This window comes from Schistocerca cancellata, chromosome 9 (genome assembly GCF_023864275.1).
Source record: "Schistocerca cancellata isolate TAMUIC-IGC-003103 chromosome 9, iqSchCanc2.1, whole genome shotgun sequence".
Lineage (NCBI taxonomy): Eukaryota > Metazoa > Arthropoda > Insecta > Orthoptera > Acrididae > Schistocerca > Schistocerca cancellata.
In genome coordinates this window covers 441488465-441504040 of record NC_064634.1, presented here as the reverse complement: position 1 = coordinate 441504040, position 15576 = coordinate 441488465, and the positions used below count along the sequence as shown (strand labels likewise).

The window sequence follows — 15576 nt, the reverse complement described above, 5'->3', positions numbered from 1 at the left end:
AGCACGAATGTTTGATAAGCGATGATCAAAGGGATAGCTGCGTTCAAAATCTACGGAAACCAGTGACTGAATGGTGGCCCTTATTTTGATTGGATCAGAGGTGTGATGCTTCCTACACATTGGTGAGTGGGTCTGTAGCTGGCACAATATATCACTGAAATAGGTTGCTCAATAAAAAGCTATTTGGAGATTTAGGGCTAAAAGGTGTTTTGATTCAGAATTCTGGTCATAAGTGTGTTTGATCCATGGGAGAAAGGCACAGAGATACTGAAGGATATGAACTGGAAGACTCTTCAAGATAGACATAAACTATCCCAAGAAAGTCTATTAGCAAAGTTTCATGAACCAGCTTTAAATGATGTCTCCAGGAATATGCATCACTGACGTAGGTACTGTGAGAATAAGATTAGAATAATTACTGCACTGACAGAGGCATTCAAACAATCAGTCTTCTTACACTCCATACGTGAATGGAATGGGAAGAAACCCTAATAACTGATACAGTGGTACGTAGACATGGATGTAGGTGTAGATGTAGAACTTTGCTTATGAACTTTGAAGTGACATACACAGAAAATTGGTAGTTACAGCACTTCTCTTCTTTTGTGAAGATGTGAGCACTGTGCTCATCTCCATTTCTTCTGTGGTTGACATAGGTTACTGAGTCATGCAAGGAGTTGCCACCAGTGTGTAGGTTCAGACGTGGCATGAGTGCAGACATGTGCACCACTTGCCCTCTGTGAGACACCAATAGGTAGGACTGGTGATGCTGATGCAGCTTCCATTTGCACACTTGTGTCCAACCCCAGGAAGCAGATTGCAGCAAAGGCGACAGAACAGGCAGTGCCAACAACTGATGGGGGCACCCACAGCAGATGAGACAGTGGTGAAAACATCATCAGTGACAGCAGTGAAGACAGTAGCACTGGCTGCAATGTTGGAGATGGCTGGGGAGACGGAGGGTGCAGAGGCAGAAGAGATGCACCCAGTGTGCAGATGCCCATGTGTAGTCATAGCTGGTCGAAGTGTCATGACATCCTTCCCAGAGCCACATGGAAAATGCAGAGGCATCAGCCAAGATTACTCTCGATGACAGCTGGCACCCATTTTGGTTGGTGGCCAAACTCATGAGCCCAGACAGCTGTGTCAGGCTGGAAGTCTGCCAGCAGGTGGCGTGGGGTCAATCAAAGCAGATGTTACAGAGTCTGGGGCTGATGACCATAGCACAACTCTGCCAGATTCTAATCACCAACTGAAGAATTGGTCAAGAGCTACTTCCGGTGACACATCCGAAATGCATTTTTTCATCTCAGTCTTAAATGTTCATACTTGTCATTCTGCTTCCTCATTCGATTGTGCTCAGAAAGGAGGAGCAGTGACATGGTGAACCACACTTATTCTACAAAAATCTTCAAATTCCTGAGATATTGTTTGAACTCAGGGTCATTGTCTGTAACTAGGTATACAGAAGACCTGCCATTGCTAAAATTTTTGACAAAGCTGAAATTTTTGCCGCCACAGAAGTAGATAGACACTGCACCACATAAGGAAATATAGAATAAGCATCAATTACAACAAGTCAGTAGAAATTCAAGAAATATCCTAGAAAATCTACATGAATTTGTTCCAAGGCTGCTATGAATCTGGCTGCTGGGAGAAAGGAGCACAGGGGGTCAACAGATGAGTAGCACACTGTGGGCTGGCTCTAACAACTCATGCTATTTTTCCATCTTTGCCTGGCCAGAAAATATGTCTGCATGCTAATGCTTTTCTATGTGTCACACCCCATGGTCCATATGCAATACGCACATAATGTCATGTTGGTCCTCTGTAGCTCTAACAACTCATGCTATTTTTCCATCACTGCCTGGCCAGAAAACATGTCTGCACGCTAATGCTTTTCTATGTGCCACTGCCCATGGTCCATATGCAATACGCACATAATGTCACATTGTGTCCTCTGTAGCTAATAGCAACACTCCATCCCAAACAGAAAGATGATTTCACACATTGCCTGGCCAGAAAATATGTCTGCATGCTAATGCTTTTCTATGTGTCACACCCCATGGTCCATATGCAATACGCACGTAATGTCATGTTGGTCCTCTGTAGCTCTAACAACTCATGCTATTTTTCCATCACTGCCTGGCCAGAAAACATGTCTGCACGCTAATGCTTTTCTATGTGCCACTGCCCATGGTCCAAATGCAATACGCACATAATGTCACGTTGTGTCCTCTGTAGCTAATAGCAACACTCCATCCCAAACAGAAAGATGATTTCACAAAGGATCAGAAGTACAGTGTGGAGTGTTGTCTGGCCAGCCGTGTTGCGCAAAAGAAACAGTGTTACTTAAAACAGGATCCATAGATACCGTGGCTGCAATTGTAGTGCTAGTAATAGCAAAACCATGAACAATATTTTGAGCTTCCATGTCTGAATGAAAATGAAGCAATTCCTGTACACCAAACTCTGGTTCCGGATCAATATCAAACACTATAAGTCATCAGCCTTTGCATGTTGTGCTGTAGGTCAAAAATGTATCTCATAATTGTATTGTGACAGGAAAAGAGCCCACTGCTGCAAGTAATGTACAGATTTGTCTGATAAGGATGCCAAAAGATTAGAAAGAGACACCAGTGGTTTGTGGTCTGTGATTAGGCGGAACTTAGACTGTATAGCAAAACATGAAATTTTTTAGAGCGTATGTGCTCATCAAAGACTCTTTCTCTATCTGAGAAGATAGATTGCACTTAATTTGAATTTAAGGATTTACAGACATATGCAACAGGGTGTTCAGTTTTGTCCATGTACTTATGAGCAGCAATGGCACCAAGGCCAAACTGGGACACGTCCACTGCTAACACAAGGTGCTGGCCCAGCTGAAAAATGACCAAATGAGGAGCCGACTGCAGCTTAAAGTTAAGCTATTTGAATGCCTGGCCACAAGCTGGGGATCAGTGGAAAGGAACATCTTTACATAATAATGCCACAGTAGAAGCATTTGGTATGAAATTGTGATAGTATTCAATGCTTAAAAACGCGTATAATTTCTTGATGGATGTGGGGTGTGGCAATGTGGCAATAGCATCAATACACTTGCACAATTGTTTAATGCCAGCATGTGACACTTCAAAAACCAAATAAATAATTGGTTGTTGAAAAAGCTGTGTCTAGCCCAAATTTCATTCTAACGCTGCAGACTGTAAAACAGAAAATAGAGCACAGAGGTGCTGCAAATGTTCCTCTGAAAAAACACCACATAGACCCCTACTACTATGTCATCTAAATAGCTGATGCAGCCCCAGAACTGATACAATAAGTTGCTCTACAAAGCATTGAAAAATAGCTGCTGCACTTTCCACGTGGAAAGCAAAACTCTGTTATTGATGAAGCCCAAATGGTGTGTTGATAACTAGAAGAATTTTAGATTCTTCATCAAGCAGCAGCTGTAGATAGTCCTCTGTCAAGTCAATCTTTAAAAAATAACTGAGGAACTGGTCAAGAGTTACTTCCGGTGACACATCTGAATTGCATTTTTTCATCTGAGTCTTAAATGTTCATACTAGTCATTCTGTTTCCCCATTCATGATTGACTGTGCACTGATAATTTTCTCAGACTCACCGCAGAGGCATAATTCACCAGTAAGTTTTTTGGATATTAACAGAGGTGCTGATCATTCAGTTGGAGAAAGTGGTCAAATAACATCAAGGGATTGAAAACAATATAATTTTGCTTTTACTTGATCCTGTACAATTACCAGTACCAGGCAGGCCTGGAAGAAATGGGAGCACAGGAGCAATGGGAGAGGAGAGGGGGGGCAGACTGTTTCATCACAATATGAGCCTGAAATTCTAAGAGAAAAAAGTTCAGCACAGAGAGCATCTAACTGTTGATATAGAACTTGATCAGAAACCAAATGCATTTCATCATTGATGGAGAATCCAAACAGTTTAACCCTCAAGCGGGCATGCCGTTTTTTGTATCATGAGTGGGCGCACGCCGCACCTTGTACACATGAAAAGAATAGGTTTCCTTATGTTACCAAGGTAAGTCAAGTATGACCAAAATCACAGTTTAATCTTGGTTTATGTAAAAAAGTAGAAAATTTACTTACATAATATGAGCTAAACTACTGTTTTATTCAACAATAATGAAATAAATTTTCACTATAACTCTCTGTTACCAAGGACATTTGTTAAAGAGACAGTAATGACGCATGTGAAGCATTAAGCAGTGCAGTTGCATCAGATCACAGCCAGCTACTTATTCGATCACTAATTATCTTGTAGACAACTGCCTCAGTGTGGGATTATATTGCTAGTTCGTAACTGTGCCACAGTCATATCAGAACATGCTATAAATATTTCAAATGAGTTTAGAGATTTAAAAGCTACAGTAGAGAACCAAAGAATGCAACTGCACACACAACAGTGGCAACAAGTTAACATCAATCAGACAAGAATTTAGGCGAGACATGAAACGCGAAGCTAGCAAGAAGATGTACATAAGGTATCTTGCTACGAAAACATTTTTGGAGAGATGCTGCTAGATGCGCATCACTGTGTTCTTACCGAAAAGCCATGTTATATACAGTAACAGTGCAGTGTTTTCATGTCAACAACAATAATCATCATTGCATACATCTCCTTCCACTTTGAAGAGATTGTACGAATCTATTAGGCATACGGGCACTATGTTTTTGGTTGCTACCATGTCAGATATCAGCTCACTTCCTGTCAGCCATGCACCATACAACAGACGAGGTGTACAGACATGTTTGAAAGCAGTGAATAACTCTATATTACCATGTATGGACACAAAGTGTGCAAGATTGATGTTGGTTTCTTCAAACAGTTTACATGGTCTTTTGTGATAGCTGATATATCAGGACCTATATTTGACACTGATTTTCTAGCACGTTTCGCATTGCCTGTCAGCTTACAGGGAGAATGTTTCTTAAATCCAACAGACAGTAGTACAATATCAGGTGCCAAAGGGCATAAAACTAATGAGAAGCTCCAGGCAATTGGCAACGTATTTGAGATGCTACATCATGAAGAGGGAAACCAGAAACTTTTGGCTGACCAGGCAACAGGAACAACAGATGAGTCAACAAAACAGATCCACTCCAAAGGATACTATATCTGTACCAAACTGGGATGACTAGTGTCATGATGAACATGGAGAATTGCACCAGAGAGGCTGACAGAAACAAAGGCAATATTCAAAGAAATATTGTTGGGAGTAATCTGCAGTTAGGTAGCCCATAGTCTTTGCTCTGACACTTAGTGTGTAAGAAGGATGGATCGTGGAGGCCATCTGGGGATTACCAGGTGTTAAACTCTAGGACCATCCCAGATAGATACCCAGTACCTAACCTACAGAACTTCACATGTACTCTGGCTGGTGTAAAACTTTTTAGCATTCGTGACTGCAAGGAAGTGTAGTACCAGATACTAGTACCTCCAAGAGATATTTGGAAGACAGCAGTGATTACACCATTTGGGTTACTCGAGTTTTCATTTATGCCTTTGGCCTTAAGAATGCAATACAGACTATGCAGCATTTTATTGACAAAGTGATAAAGGGATTGGCACTTTGTTTTGATTCTGTTGATGACATTTTGGTGTTATTGCCACATCAACAGCATCTGTGTCAAGTTCACAGATGACTCTTTGACCATAGAGTGGTATTAGATGAAAATAAGTGGGTCATGCACAAGAACCATGTCACTTTTCTTGGATATACTGTGCGGTCAGAAGAATCCTACCTCTGTTAGAGAAGATTGCAACAATACAGTCTCTGCAGAAGATGGCAAACTACTAAGAAGTGAGAAGATATAAGAGAGTAATAAATTCTTATTGTTATCATCTGCCAGCAATGGCTATGGTGCAAGCACAACTCTCACGGATGCACTCAAGGGACACAATGGCAAGGGTCGATGACTGATTAAGTGGACACTAGAAATGGACAAAGCATTTAGAGGTCTGCAATTAAACCTCAGCCAGGCAGTGTTACTTGCCCGCCCTGTTCACTACGTAGAGTTAGCTATTGTTGTGGACTGATCAGTTGGCAATCTGAACAGCACTTGACCAGTGTGTAGATGAACAGAGTGGGCAGAGGCAACTCAAACAGCTGAGATATCACCAGAAACTGCAGTGAAGACGTTTGTGTGTACTTGGGTTGTATGTTTTAGATATCCACTCCAAGTTATGATTGGTCAGAGATATCAGTTTCAGTCCATACTGTTCTTGGAGCTGGCCAAAATGTGCGGGTTCCAACTCTACCGAATGACTAGCTATCACCCACCAATATTGGTATGGTGGAACAGTAACACAGAACTTTGAAAGCAGCATTGATGTGTCATCAAGGCTGCTAACAGCTCACAAACCTGATATTGGTGTGTCAGTGGCTGAGATGGTTTACTGCAAACTGCTACGGATTCCAGCAGACTATTTAGTACCAACAGCACTGTCAAACTCAAGGGACCTCATATAGCATGTGCAGCAGCTAAAACTTCACTGCACGAATATATGTGCCCATTGACTTTCCACCATGGCACATGTAAGGTATTTGTACACACAGACTTACATGATTGCTCTTACATAATGTTACAAACAGACTCCCTAGAGTCATCCTTTTCAACCACCATATACTGGGCATTTTGGTGTTGCATAGAGACAAGCACACCATGGAAATATTGTAGAATGACAGTTTTGATGAAGGTATTGGTTGAATGCAACAAGCCAGCATGGATTTTACCTGCCATGATCTCAGGCCAGTGCATCAAGACACAACAAACGCAAAACAAACTGAAAGGATGCCTAGCACATCATCCAGGACATGAACACAATAGACATGTATGTCACCACCACAAACAAAACTGTCAGAATCACTGAAACACCTGACAAACACAGAAGTGCTGGGGGTCTGATTAAATTTGAGTATCAATGCATCCTAGGGGCTTGCAGTTTAAGAGGGTTGGAGGAGGGCTGTGTGACAATGATACTTTTTCGTGCACCTGCACTACATGATATAGAAGTGTGAGAGGTATTTGTTTGGTGGCTGTTGTCTTTTTATCTTTGCCATTGTGTTATGTAACTTCTTAGTGTTTGTTGAGTCTAGTTGTGATTAAGTAATTTTGACATTATTTGTAATAATAAGGAATTTCTTTCATTCATTATACACCATGTATATTCTACTTATGTGACATAGCTCCATGCTTTCAGTTCAGTTCTCAGATATTTGTATAACAGTAATAAATTGGCTTATATTGACAAGTTCTCTTTTTTTCCCAATCTGTTTCTGCCCTGTATGTTGAGTCTTTTATATAATCCAGTATATTTAGTTGTGATACAACTGCTACTGTTCTTTTCTCTCTATGTCTTGTACTATCAAATGTGAATATCCAGCTTCAAAAACTAAAATTACGGTATTTACTTTCAGGTTACACTCCAATTGGTATCTCTTTCAAAGACTGTAGAATATTATTAGTTATCTTATACCATGTTTGTTAAACAGTTTCTCCCCTTCCAATGTGTTGCATGCCTGCAAATATATATTATGGAGATATTATCCTTTTCTGTATAAACATTCAAATTTTCTACCCTTTTGTGTTACAGTGTTTTTACTCTGAGTTCTAAAAAAGCAAATCTTACACCTAAAATATTTGTCACTATTTTGACATTACTCTCATGTTACTGCATTCCATAATATCATGGATTACAACCATATTTTTACAATAATTTTAATTCTGTTCTGTCAGTCAATATTGTTTGCTCTGTTGCTGTTTCTGTATGGTGTTTCAATATTTTTTTATAAATTTTTGCTTCATTTTCTGTTTAGCGGCACTTGTGTTCCAAGTAATGACTAGTTCTGGAACTAATGAATTTGAAATTATGGAGGGAGGAAGTGTCATTGTGACTGGTCGCTTTTGGTTGGGTGGTGCTCCTATGATAAGTGATGGGCTGGAGCCCCCAAAACCAGCACCTGGTGTTCCCATGGATAAAAAGGATATATATAAGGAGATGAGACTCAGGGGCTACAATTACAATGGAATTTTCCGGAGTCTGATTAGTCTGGATCCTTCAGGTAGGAGACATTCTTAGATAATAAACCAACAATTACAGTACAATTGTGCAGGACAGAAGTTAATTGCACCTTTGTGATGTCATATATTGATTTTATGATTACAGACAACCATATTTCCTTCTAAATTATAATATAATGTCTTTCTAGCTGAGTTCATAAAAATATCATCTATCAATGATGAAAAAACTGACTGTAGTCAGGCATATTATTAACAAGTCTCATAATTTTAGACTAATCAGTTATAATTTTACAATGATTGCACTTAATTAGTACAATATGTTTCAGCATTGTCATTGAATTGCATATTTCCAGACATCTTTCTGCTTTATTACATCTGCATCATGCAATGCTTCACTTACAATCCAGGTTATCATCTCATAATGCCAACAAGTAAACTTCCTAGTTGCTGAGAAAATGGGCAGAAAAGTGTGGTGGCAAGCAGAAAAAATATTTTTAAATAATTTTTCCCCTAAAGTAAAGAACAATATGTGACACACTTAACAACAAAGTATACAAGTGTGGGATACATTAGCCAAACCTCATATATACTACTCTGTGACATCACTATAATGTGTACATTCCCAATTTCAACATGCTGGGATGTCCATTAATTTTGTGTTTGTATCACGTATTGGCAAGGGGAACTCCCCATTGCACCCTCACAAATTTAGTGGTAAGATGGCCCATTGGATTGCATGCCAGTAACTGAACACAGATCAAGCATGAAAACATGAAGAAGGTGTACTTAATTCTGGAAAAAAAGAAGCAAAATAGAAATAGTGAATGGTCCAAGTTCAACATGTGCAACATCAAGCGACTTTGAATGACTGTGGAATCATGGTCATGTGGCCACAATGCTGGACTGCAAAGAGGGAGATCTGGGTCCAAAACTCTCTTACACACTGCTATTATTATTATTATTATTATTATTATTATTATTATTATTCACACACATACACACAAGTTTACAAACTGTCCATCTGGTCATTCATGTGTCTGTTCACTGTATTCAAATTTGTGTCTCTGAAGGTTTAACATCCATGTGCAACAGTGACGTGTAACAAAGGGGCCTCCAAATTCTACACAAGTACCACACATTATGCCTCTTGCGTTCCATTTTGGAACTCTTAAATTCCTTGATTGTAACAAATCATAGATGGAAATTTGCTACTCATCATATAGCGGAGATGCTGAGTTGCAGATATGGACATCAAAAAGACTCTCACAATTAAAGTCAACACTCGACACACACACACACACACACACACACACACACACACACACACACACACACACACACAAACGCAGCTCACACACATGACTGCAGTATCAGGCAACTGCAACCACACTGCGAGCAGTAGCACCTGTGCATGATAGGAATGGCGACTGGGTGGGGGTAAAGAGAAGGCTGGGGCAGGGAAGGGGAGGGATAGCATGATGGGTGTTGTGGACAGCAAAATGCTGCAGGTCAGATGGTGGCAGGGATGGAAGAAGTGGAAAAGGAGGGAAATAAAAAGACTGGCTGTTGTGGTGGAATGATGGCTGTGTAGTGCTGGTATGGGAAAAGGGAAGGGGCTGGATAGGTGAGGACAGTGACTAATGATAGTGAGGCAAGGAGGGTTACAGGAACATAGAATATACTGCATGGTGAATTCCCACCTGCGCAATTCAGAAAAGCTGGTGTTAGTGTGAAGGATCCATATGGAACAGGCTGTGAAGCAGTCATTGAAATGAAGGATGTTACGTTTGTCAGCATATTCAGCAACAGGGAGGTCCACTTGTTTCTTGCCTACAGTTTGTCAGAGGCCATTCATGAGGACAGACAGCTTGTTGGCAGTCATGCCTACATAGAATGCAGCTTAGTGGTTGCAGCTAAGCTTGCAGACCACATGACTGGTTTCACAGATAGCCCTGCCTTTGATGGGATAAGTGTTGTTAGTGACTGGACTGGAGTAGGTGGTGGTGGGAGGATTTATAGGAGAGGTCTTGCATCTAGGTCTACTACAGGGGTATGAGCCAGAGGTAAGGGACTCGGAGCAAGGGTTGTGTAAGGATGGTGTTAGGACTGAATAGGTTCGGTGGACGGTCGAATACCACTGTGGGAGGGGTGGGAAGGATAGTCGGCAGGAAATTTCTTATTTCAGGGCACCGTGAGAGGTAACCAAAAACCTGGTGGAGAATGTAATTCAGTTGCTCCAGTCCTAAATGTTACTGAGTCATGAGGGGAATGCTCCTCTGTGCCTGGATGGTTGTTACTTTGGGAGATGGTGGGAGACTGGAAAAAGAAGATACGTTTTTGTATAAGGTTGGGAGAATAATTAGTCAGTGAAGGCTTCAGTGAAACCCTTGGTATATTTCAAGATGGACTGCTCATCACTACAGCTGCAACGATTGTGGGTGGCTAGGCTGTATAGAAGGGACTTCTTGGTATGGAACGGGTGGCAGCTGTCGAAGTGGAGGTATTGCTGCCAGTTAGTAGGTTTGATATGGACATAGCTACTGATGTAGCTGTCTTTGAGGTAGAGTTCAACATCTAGCAAGGTGGCTTGATGGGTGAAGCAAATGGGGGAGAAGTTGTTGAGGCTCTGGAGTAATGTGGATAGGGTGACCACACCTTTGAACCAGATAGCAAAGATGTCATCAGTGAATCTGAATCAGGAGACAGGCTTAGGTTTCTGGGATTTTAGGAAGGATTCCTCTAGATGGCCCATGAATATGTTGGCATAGGATGGTGCCATGCAGGTAGATAATGCCTTCAAAGGAGAAGTAATTGTAGGTGAGGATATAATTGGTCATGGTGTCTAGGAAGGTGGTTGGTTTGGAATCCATAGTGCATTGCAAAAGGTAGGTATGTTAGTGTACAGGGAGGTGGTATCATTAGTGATGAGCATGGCACCGTGTGGTGAAGGGGCAGGAACTGTGGAGATTCAGTGGAGGAGGAAATGGTTGGTATCTTTTATATAGGAGGATACGTTCCGGGTAATAGGTTGAAGGTATTGATCTATGTGAGCAGAGATTCTCTCCGTGGGGGCACAGTTGCTGCACATGCTGCCAAACATGATAACCTTCATTTCAATGACTGCTTCTCAGCCTGTGCCATATGGGTCCTCCCCACCAACACCAGCTTTTCTGAGTTGCGAAGGTGGGAACTTACCCTGCAATAGATCCTACATTCCCAAAACACTCCTTGCCTCAACCTTTGTTAGTCACTGTTCTCGCCCATCCATCCCCCTCCCTGTTCCCATTTCAGCATTACACATCCGTCATTTCACTGCCACACCCAGTCTCTTAATTTCTTTTATTTTTATTTTTATTTTTATTTCTCTCCTTTCCACTATTTAGCCCCTCCCCTCCTCCGCACCTTCTCTCCTACCCTCCATCTAAACTGCAACACTTCGCTATCTGCCACTCCCACCATACTATCCCACCCCCTCCCATCCCCAGCCTCCTCATTACACCCACCCAATCACCACTCCGATTTTTGCCTGGCAGCTTGTCTTTGATCTTAACCCAATGCTGTTTTCCTTTGTTACTATTTTCCTTTTCATCACTATACACAATGTCCGTCCTTCTTTCTCTTCTTTCCTGTGTTTCTCTTGTCACCTTTCAGACCACACTGCATGCTCAACTTATGAGCCACATTGTATCAGCCATCCCAGCCATGCACAACAGATGGCTGGAAGACCATGCTGATAGATGGTGCAGCATCTTATGTCCCACATTAATCCTATACTTTTAAATTGATCACTCTCCCTGCATCATTTCCCATATTTTTGCGTCTTAACTGCCGCAGCCATGATCTTGTGTCTCATCCTATAAACCTCCCCCCCCCCCCCCTGTGCCCCCCCCACCATAATCCTACACTTTCTCCATTCTATCTCAGTTCACAACTCCTAATTTTGCCATCCAGCCAGATCAGGTGTCCCCTTTATTCACACTTATCCACCATCAGACCTGCTACCCACAGTAATATATATTTTTCATCAGTTATTCTTTATTTTTATTCTTGTAACTTCTCACTAATTTTAGTTGGTTTTTGCCTTTCGTTATCCTTGACTCCCTGAGATTTCATCTTGTTTCTGCCTCTTGCATCCGTATCATTCTTTTTGTAAATTGTTGCTCTTATTTGGGTGTAATTTTGCAAAATGTTTTGGATATAATTATATATTATTTACATAATTTTCCACATTTTTCCACCACCATGTAACCTTGTTTCTTCCATCTGCGTCATAACAGAAAAGTTTCCTTATCCCTAGCCAGATCCCAGTCCTACATACTGTTCCTGCATTGTTGCTTGGATCATGGAATCCTCCCCTAATGGCCTTACCATCAAATTACCCAACTCTGGCTACCACCTATCCTTCCACAATTACCTCCATCGGTTCGGATTCTACCAGTCCTTAGCCCTCACCAGCATAGTCCTGCAAAACCATATCAATCAAGGCCAAACCTCCTTGCAGTACCTTCACTCCATTCACAAAATTCTCCTGCTATGCAATCCCAAATTCCTGGAACCCATAACACACATTGAAACTCTTGCCCTATAGGAACTTGAGCAACATGCACAATGCCACTTCAAAAAGCTGTCCGTCCTACTCACTTCCTACTCCTGCCTTGGAGTACCACTGTCCACCACCTCTACAACCTCCAAACTTCCCCCACGTCCCCTCATAGCCAACAGACCATATCTCACAGACCTACTACACTTACTCCACCCTCCAAAACTCCCTCCCACCACCACCACACAGAATCCAGAACCTAAACAGACCTGCAACACAGTCACAAACCTTTCCTCCAGAAGCCTTAGCCCCACAGAAACATCAGTCCTTTCCAAAGGCCTCACCTTTTGCCCTCTCCCAAATTCAGTCATGCAGGACTTGTTACAGGCCTTCTCTCCTTCTCCTGGTCACTACAGTGGAAACACTTTTTCGCCTCCAACCCTACCAATCAGACTCAACCAAAGACCAATAAGGAATCTTCCCTAACTCAGTTCACTCCTCCATCCAATGGTGATCCACCACACTGCTCCCAACCCCCCCCCCTCCCCCCCGTTAATTTTCCAGAATTTCTTAACCTCTTACCTTGCCTCACTATCATTCCACAAATCCCTCAAATGCAAACTAACCTTACATCTTCTGAAAGAATCACAGTCCACCATCTAAAAACTGATCTTGACCTTATAATCCTACCTGCAGTCAAAGGCTCCACCACTGTTGTTTTGAACAAATATTTGTTTTGATCAAATATTAAATGCTCTGAATAACCGGACATCACCCATTGGTATTTTTTGTGATCTCTCAAAGGCCTTTGATTGTGTAAATCATGGAATTCCTTTAGATAAGCTAAATCATTATGGAATGAGATTTTCACTCTGCAGTGGAGTGTGTGCTGATATGAAACTTCCTGGCAGATTAAAACTGTGTGCCCGACCGAGACTCGAACTCGGGACCTTTGCCTTTCGCGGGCAAGGCAAGTGCTCGGCAAAGGTCCCGAGTTCAAGTCTCGGTTGAGCACACAGTTTTAATCTGCCAGGAAGTTTTAAATCATTATGGTTTGGGGGGGGGGGGGGGCAGTGCACAAATGGTTTAATTCATACTTAACTGGAAGAATGCAGAAAGTTGAAATAAGTGGTTCATGTAATGTTAAAACAACAGCTGATTCCTCAAACTGGGGGGCTATCAAGTACGGTGTCTCACAGGGTTCGGTCTTAGGTCCTTTACTGTTCTTGGTATACATTAATGACTTACCATTCCATATTGATGAAGATGCAAAGTTAGTTCTTTTTGCTGATGATACAAGTATCGTAATAACATCCAAAAACCAAGAACTAAGTGATGTAATTGTAAATGATGTTTTTCACAAAATTATTAAGTGGTTCTCAGCAAACGGACTCTCTTTAAATTTTGATAAAACACAGTATATACAGTTCTGTACAGTAAATGGCACAACTCCAGTAATAAATATAGACTTTGAACAGAAGTCTGTAGCTAAGGTAGAATTTTCAAAATTTTGTGGTGTGTCCATTGATGAGAGGTTAAACTGGAAGCAACACATTGATGGTCTGCTGAAACGTCTGAGTTCAGCTACGTATGCTATTAGGGTTATTGCAAATTTTGGTGACAATAATCTCAGTAAATTAGCTTACTATGCCTACTTTCATTCACTGCTTTCGTATGGCCTTATATTCTGGGGTAATTCATTGTTGAGTAGAAAAGTATTCATTGCTCAAAAACGTGTAATCAGAATAATTGCTGGAGCCCACCCACGGTCATCCTGCAGACATCTATTTAAGGATCTAGGGATCCTCACAGTATATATATTCACTTATGAAATTTGTTGTTAATAATCCAACCCAGTTCAAAAGTAAAAGCAGTGTGCATAGCTATAACACCAGGAGAAAGGATGATATTCACTATGCAGGGTTAAATCTGACTTTGGCACAGAAAGGGGTAAATTATGCTGCCACTAAAGTCTTTGGTCACCTACCAAACAGCATCAAAAGCCTGACAGATAGCCAACCAACATTTAAAAATAAATTAAAAGAATTTCTAGATGACAACTCCTTCCACTCATTGACTGAATTTTTAGATATAAATTAAGGGAAAAAAAAAACAACTTAAACATTAGTGTCATGCGATATTTTGTGTAATGTAATATCTTGTACAGACATCTTTTATTAACCTGACATGTTCCACATAATTACGAAGTGTCGTATTCATGATCTATGGAACAAGTATTAATCTAATCTAATCAAATCTAATCTAATCTCTAATGTAACCCCAAGACTTACCTGGCGGAAGGACTTCTTTCCATATACATCCCATGCCACAGTGACCCCATTCCAGCAATGCAGCAGGATCTCCAGTAACTATTCAAATCCTCAGGCCCATCCCAGAACCTCTCCCTGAAGTCAATCACTCCACTCACCCCTACCACTCCGTGCACTCCTACCATCTACATTCATCCTAAAGTCCATAAATCTAACCACCCAGGACACCTCATTGTGACTGGTTACTGTGTCTCCACTGAGAGAATCTCTGCTCTCATAGACCAACATCTTCAAACTATAACCCAGAACCTACCCTCCTATATAAAAGATACCAACCATTTCCTCCACCGATTCTCCACAGTTCCTGTCCCTTTATCACACGGTGCCCTGCTTATTATTATTAGTACCACCTCCCTGTACACTAACATTCCTAATGCCCATAGTCTTACTGCTATTGAACACTACCTTTCCCAATGTCTGACAGATTTCAAACCATAACCTCCTTCCTAGTCGCCATAACCAACTATATGCTCACCCATAATTACTTCTCCTTTGAAGGCATTACCTACAAACAAATCCAGGGTACAGTTATGGTCACCCACATGGCACCATCCTATGCCAACCTATTTATTGGCCATCTAGAGGAATCCTTCCTAAAAACCGAGAAACCTAAACCCCTCACCTGGTTCAGATTCATTGATGACATCTGCTA

The 15576-nt window shown here is 41.4% G+C and overlaps 1 protein-coding gene across 1 annotated transcript in view; it reads left to right on the top strand.

Annotated features, from left to right (window-relative positions):
* Nucleotides 1–15576, top strand: part of LOC126100464 (fatty acid synthase-like) — a 443119-nt gene that overhangs the window by 195399 nt on the left and 232144 nt on the right. The window contains exon 17 of the mRNA XM_049911071.1: nt 7850–8095. Within this exon, the coding sequence (XP_049767028.1) occupies nt 7850–8095 (246 nt within the window). The remainder of the gene's footprint in view (nt 1–7849; nt 8096–15576) is intronic.